This window comes from Lipotes vexillifer, unplaced genomic scaffold, assembly GCF_000442215.2.
Source record: "Lipotes vexillifer unplaced genomic scaffold, Lipotes_vexillifer_v1.1 scaffold63, whole genome shotgun sequence".
NCBI classification, from domain to species: Eukaryota; Metazoa; Chordata; class Mammalia; order Artiodactyla; family Lipotidae; genus Lipotes; species Lipotes vexillifer.
The window spans coordinates 1,064,335-1,071,390 of NW_006784492.1; the positions used below are offsets into that span (position 1 = coordinate 1,064,335).

The window sequence follows — 7,056 nt, forward strand, 5'->3', positions numbered from 1 at the left end:
GGGGGGGGGGTGAGGAGAGAGTGTGGAGGGTGCGGGGAGGGTGTCTGTGTATTATCTTGTGCAGTAGCACACGTACAGTTTATAAAATCATACACACCGCTGGTTACAGAAGGGAATTCTCCCTGTGAGCCCTGCAAGAACAAGGAAGGCTGAACTGGAACTGGCCTCCAGGGGCCTCGGGAATTTATGCGGAGGTGACATGCTCTCCACTGCCCGCAGGCGTGGTCCGTCCAGTGACCAGGACGCCCTCTCCCTGGAGTGGTTCAGTCTTTCCCGGGCCCTCCAGTGGGCACCTCCCCGGGGGCAGCCCCCAACCCTGCTTTCCTCTTGCTCTCGTGCTCTGTCCTGCCTCCCCAAGGCCCCGGCTGTGTCCTCGGAGGACCTGTCCCCTCCTGTCTGCTCCTTCTTTAATTCCTGTGCTTGTCGGCTTTGTGCTCCTGGGCTCGTGGGGTGTCACCCCCCCGTCATCTCTCCCAGCCTGTAGGTGGGAGAGACAGGGCGAGCAGAGGGACAGAACGTCATGAATCAGAGGTGGATGAGGGGTCAGGCAGGTGTGACGCAGAGGAGGGGACCCGTCCCTCCTCCCAAAGGCCCTGTTCAGGGGAGGCTTGCTGGGAAGGTAAGCACTGTTGGGTGTTGGCAGCTTCCAAGGTATTTTGCGTATATTTTATTGTTCGACATACTGGTCATCATTTTCCATAGGAAGGTGCTTCTTTAAGTCATAAGACCCAGGACGTGCTCTGTTTAAAAGCAGGGCGGGGCTTCCCTGGTGGCGCAGTGCTTGAGAGTCCGCCTGCCGATGCAGGAGACGCGGGTTCGTGCCCCGTTTCGGGAAGATCCCACATGCCGCGGAGCGGCTGGGCCCGTGAGCCATGGCCGCTGAGCCTGCGCGTCCGGAGCCTGTGCTCCGCAAATGGGAGAGGCCACAACAGTGAGAGGCCCGCATAACGCAAGAAAAAAAAAAAAAAAAAAAAAAAAAAAAAAAAAAAAAAAGCAGGGCGAGACCTGTGCCGCAGGAGATAACCTGCAGCCTCTTCTTACTCTTGCCTCAAGAGATTTTGAACAGAGAAAATCGAGTGTGTCAAAGCGTTGAGATTTTGAACAGAGAAAATCGAGTGTGTCAAAGAGAGAAAGAAATTCCGTGTATTCCCCAGTCTCCAGCTGTAACTTTAATTATTTTTCTCTCGTGCAGGAACTCATCATACATTCCCCTGATTTCGAAGCTGCCAAGTTCTGGGTTGGCAATCTGGGCAAGACGGCTACGCACGCGGTGGTGTTTGCTCAGCTGTACACGCCGGGGGGCCAGTGCCACGGGCTGCACCCCTTTGTCGTGCAGGTAAGGGCAGGTTTTACCCAGGGGGTGTCTGGCCAGTCTGGAGACATTTTCATCACAGCTGGGAACGGGGTGCTTCTGGCATCTGGGGACGGGGTGCTTCTGGCATCTGGGGTCCAGACCAAGGGTGCCTTAAACACCCTGTAGTACACACGACAGCCCTGCTGCCAACCCCTCCAGAAGCCTGACCAGCCCCAAATGTCAGTGTGCTGCTTCTGAGAAACCCTGAGCCCAGGATCAGCTCGGGGAGAATCTCCATCCTGCTGGGGGCCACGCTGCCATGGTGGGACACCTGTCCCCAGATCCCCAGGCTCTGGCAGCCGGTCTCAGGGGCTCTAGGAGTCCCGATGTGAAGTCTGACTTGGGGGCTTTCACGTAGCCCCTTCCTGGTCCACAAACGGAGCTTTGGCCATCGGGGGTGCCTGGGATGGCCGGCCTGTTTCCTGCTGCCAAGAGCGGCTGCAGTGTCTCTGGACTTGGAGCTCTGGGAGGTTCTCCAGGACCTTTTTATCTGGGCTGACTGGATACTGAATGACACCCTGCTTCCCCCACCCCCAGACCCATTCTGGCATTTTTTTATTCTCAAAGACTTTTCTGATGGGGGTGGTGCTCTCATGAGAGAAGAAAATCATCATTTTTTTTTAATTGAGCTGAAATTCACGTAACATGCAATTAACCATTTTATTTATTTTTAAATTAAATTAAATTAAATTAATTTATTTTCTTGGCCTCGCTGTGTGGCTTGCGGGATCTTAGTTCCCCGACCAGGGATTGAACCCGGGCCCGTGGCAGTGAAAGCGCAGAGTCTGAACCACTGGACCACCAGGGAATTGCCAAAATTAACATTTTAAACTGAGCAATTTAGTGGCATTTAGGGAATTCACAATGTCGTATCTCTCTAGTTTCAGAGCGTTTCCTTTCCAGAAGAAACCCCGCACTCATTCAGCACTGCCTCCCTGCCACCCTCCCCAGCTCTGGCAGCCAGTGGTCTGCTTTCTGTCTCTATGCATCTGCCTCTTCTGGATGTTTCATATAAAATGCATCACACGCTATGTGACCTTTTGTGTCTGACTTCTTTCTCTTCACGTGTTTTTGAAGTTCATCCACGTTGCAGCCTGTCCCAGAACCCCCTTCCTTTTCAAGCCTGAATGATCCATTATGTGGATGGTCCACAGTTTGTGTATGCATTCGTCCTTTGATGGATATTGGGTGGTTTCACTGTTTGGCTGTTGGGAGTCAAGTCACTGTCAACAATCATGAGCAGTGCCTGTTTGCACACCAGTCTTCAGTTCTTTGGGGTATGTACCTAGGAGTGGAATTGCTGGGTCGTATGGTCATTGTGTGTTAAATTTTTTGTAGAATCCCGTACTAGTTTCCACCGTTTTACATCCCCACCTACAATGCCGAGGGCTCCGGTTTCTTCACATCCTTACCAACACTTGTTATTTTCCTTTTTTCCCCCATAACCACCCTAGTGGGTATGAATCAGTCTCTGGTTGTGATTTTGATTTACATTTTCTTAATAACCAACAATGTGGAGCATATTTTCCTGTGCCATTTGCTTATCTTCTTTGTCAAAATGTCTATTCAAATCCTTTGCCCTGTGGAACCAAGCAGGGACTGAGAAAGCAAAGGCTGTTTGCTCAAAGCTGGCTGAGCCGGGGGTCAGCCTTCGTCATTGTTATTGGCAGAGACCCAGAGGCAGGCAGGGGAGTGGGTGAGCTTCCCAGTGGAGAAAAGGGGGCTCAGGGGCCTCTGATGGGGCTGGAGGCCTGGTTGAGGGGAGGGGATACCAGAAGAGGGAGGCATCCCAGGTGACTATTCAGGGGGCAGGCGGGGCCTTCTGGGGTTGGTCCTGAGTCGGAGGCAGGACAACGATTAGGGAGGCCGTCAGTATTGATCGAGTCCTGGCCGATTGTCCAACGGTGGCTGTTTGGCTTCCTGGCTTGTCGCTAGAGACAGCAGTCTGCCCTCCTGCAGGTCTGACTCCCAGCAGGCTGGCTTCCGGGGCCGGCGGCTGCGGGCCGAGGGTCAGAGCCCTGCTTTCGCACGTGGTCTGGTCATCATCCAGTTGTAGTATGTTCAGACCCTCAGTTCATTTCTTAATCGGATTGTTTGTGATTTTTGGTGAGTCACAAGGGTTCTTTATATATTCTGCATACTAAACCTTATCAGATGGATGGTATGCGAATATTTCCTCCTGTTCTAAAATTATCTTCACTTTCTCGATAACGTCCTCTGTGCACAAGGGCTTGAATTTTGACGACGTCCAGTTGACCCATTTCCCTTTGGTGCTCATGTCCTTATTTTTCAATTTGCAAAGAACCCCTGCAGACCAGGTGTATTTTTTGATACCTAAGGCAACCGTACACTGTTTCTGGAGTATAGATTTGTACCCGAAGTGAACTTCTTATGGAAATCGGACTTGAATGCAACGTCTTTCAGTGTCTCCGGCTCTTAGATTGTAGAGCCATGGTGTTCTGGATTCTGTTACACGTTGTGCTTTAAACACTCAGTAGGATGTTGTGGCCCTTCATCTGACATATCCTCTCTGTGTACTTAGTGCATAATCAGTGCAGGCTCGAGGGCGGCATGAATCCTGTCCTCGTGGAGTTTACCATCTACTCAGAAAGAGAGGTTGAAATAAGTCATCACAAAACTATTTAATTAGAATGTGATATGTGCCATAGGTCATTAGCTGATAAGTGGAGGGGTATAATTTTTTTTATTGGAAAATTCAACAGGATTAGTTTAATACAGTGTAGTGGCTTACACTATTTAGGTACAAAAGTTTTGTGGTTTTTTTTTTTTATTGAGGTATACTTGATTTACAACGTTATATTAGTTTCAGGTGTACAATACAGTGATTCAAAATTTTTATAGATTTTACTCCATTTAAATTTATTATTAAATATTGGCTATATTCCCTGTGCTATACCACGTATCCTTGTAGCTTATTTACTTTATACGTAGCAGTGTGTATCTACCAGAGGGCATAATTTATCACGCAGGTTTGTTATATCACATCAGGTGGACAGTCTCCAAATATTATGGGAAATGTTATATGTAAATTGATACAATTTAATACTTTTGAGAAGAGGAGACCATTAACTTAATTCTGGTTTTGACTTTAGTGAGCGTCCTTTCCTTGATTTGAGAGGTTAACATGAAATTTGTAAGGACGATGTCATCATTTCTTTCTAGATGAACTGAAAACTGGCATTAGCAGTGTTTTTCTGTTTGATTACTTGAAAATCACTAACTGTTTTTTATATCTCTTCTCCTCTCCATCTTTTCTGTTTTGTTTTGTTTTTGTTTTTGTTTTTTTTTGGCGGTACGCGGGCCTCTCACTGTCGTGGCCTCTCCCGTTGCGGAGCACAGGCTCCGGACGCGCAGGCTCAGCGGCCATGGCTCACGGGCCCAGCCGCTCCGCGGCACGTGGGATCTTCCCGGACCGGGGCACGAACCCGCGTCCCCTGCATCGGCAGGCGGACTCTCAACCACTGCGCCACCAGGGGAGCCCTCCATCTTTTTTTAAAAACGATTTTTTTCTATTTCATGAGGATTTCAAGAGTTTTTATCTGAATCTTCACTGAACCTTATTGTTTGTCGCTAGCCTTCAATTATATTTTATCAGTATTATAAAGTTCAACTAAATTACCTAACTGTTCCACTGAAAGAAAGAAAAACTAGCAATTCATACAAATAGCTAAATTTCTAATAGTACAAATTCAGTAGTTCTTTAACACGGAGTTTTGTTTCCGCCTTCGTGCCGTTGACATTCGGGGCTGGATAATTCCATGCTGCGGGACCACCCTGTGCACTGTAGGATGTTTAGCAGCATCGCTGGCCTCTACCCACTGAATGCCTATAGTACCCGCCACTTATGACAACCCAAAATATCAGCAGACATCGGCAGATGACACTGGGAGGGGAGGGTGGCACAGTCACGCCTGGTAGGAATCACTAAAAGTCTTTGAGAACGAAACTCCATACTGTCCGCTTAGAGTGCATGAAGCGAGGACCAGTCAGCCAGCTGTCTCTGTGTGTGTTAGTAAGTATATTTACTGGAAACTCATTTTGGGGAGCAGAGATTTACAAAAATAATCCACAGCAAGTATGTGCACAACCATTTGTCATTTCATTAAAAGCCAGTGGAAAGTCCTCCATCTAAAATGTGACTGGGAAATGCCTGGCATCCACCAGGCAGCACGTACTAATCAGCTCCTCTGTCAGTGTCCTGGGGCCACCATAACCAAACAAAGCACCACAGACTGGGAGCCTGAAACCACAGAAATTTACTCTCCACAGTCTGGAGGCCAGAGGTCTGAAATCAAGGTGTCAGAAAGGCCACACTCCCCCCGGAGGCTCCATGGGAGGGTCCTTCCTATCTCTTCCAGCTTCTGGTGACTCCAGAGTTCCTGGGCTGTGGTCGCTTCCCTCCCATCTCTGCTTCCGTCTGCACGTGGCCCCCCTCTCTCCATGCCCCCTCCTCCTCTGACTCCTGGAGGACAGCGGTCATTGGATTCAGGGCCCACCCAGGTAACCCAGAGTGACCTCACCTCCAGGTCCTTAATTATGTCTGCAAGGACCCTGTCTCCCAACAAGGTCACATGTTTGGAGGACACTTTAACCCACGGCCGCTACACAGAGGGAGCCTGTGGCTCGCTCACTGGGGGTTTCGAACATTTTCACCTTGATTTTCGTGTGGTCATAAGAGTTGCCATCTGTGGTTTGTGCAGATTCGGGACCCGAAGACACTTCTTCCGATGCCAGGGGTGATGGTTGGCGACATCGGAAGGAAGCTTGGACAGAATGGTCTGGACAACGGGTGAGCGCGCACCTTGTACTTGACGGTCACTCCTCCAGGGGTTGTTCCTCAAGCCTGCCTGCTCAGTACGTCCTACCTGCGAGCCCACCGGCTCCCTCAGTGCTGTCCCCGTACCCTCCCAGGCTCCTGCGGGATGCGCCTTACCTCTGCACTTGAGATCATGTTGGAAAGGGCCGGGTCCTGTTTGTACTCCAACCTCAGGAGACATAAGTGGCCCCAAGTGCAGAGCACACAGACTTCTCCCCGGAAGGTGGCCACTCCAGCTCTCAGGCCAGGCTCAGGCTGGACACCCGTATCCCGTGGGGGCCTCAGCCTGTGACCCGGGCCCTGCTCCCCGTCCTGGAGCTCAGGCATACAGCAGGTGTCCACGCTGGTTCTGGGGACAGAGCCGGGTGCCGGGTAGCGGGGGCAGAGTGGGCCGAGATGAGACCTGGGCTTGGGGAGCTGGAGGGGGGCAGGTGGGCAGGGGAGCCACGTCAGGAAGGGCCTTGGAGTCTCCCTGAGGGATTCCCGGGCTCGTTCATGGCATGAGTTTTGGAATCAGACAGATCTGGGTTCAAATCCTGGGTCCACCTCTGCCTCTTTGTGTTATCTTGACCAGCTTTCTTGGCCGTCTCCTCGTCTGTAGGGTGGGCATGATGTCCCCAAGCCCTCGCGTAGCCCTGCCTGGGGGCCGGGCGTGGTCTTACCGACCTTTGCTAACTGTCAGTCCTCTCGTCACCTGTGGCTGCGGGTGGCACTCACGTGCCGTCGCCCGGAAAGCCTGGCTGAGATGCTTTGTGCCCCTCTGTTCTCCTGAGATGCTTTCTACCTGGGGGGTAAGCACAGCCGGGGGTTCCTTCGTCCTGTACCTCACGCTGCGTCTGGGAACATTTGCATACCTGCCGCTTCG

At 50.9% G+C, this 7,056-nt stretch overlaps 1 protein-coding gene across 1 annotated transcript in view; it reads left to right on the forward strand.

The window, feature by feature from the left end:
• Window positions 1-7,056, forward strand: part of ACOX3 (acyl-CoA oxidase 3, pristanoyl) — a 43,727-nt gene that overhangs the window by 4,710 nt on the left and 31,961 nt on the right. The window contains 2 exon segments of the mRNA XM_007456864.1: window positions 1,193-1,336; window positions 6,076-6,164. Of these exon segments, the coding sequence (XP_007456926.1) occupies window positions 1,193-1,336; window positions 6,076-6,164 (233 nt within the window).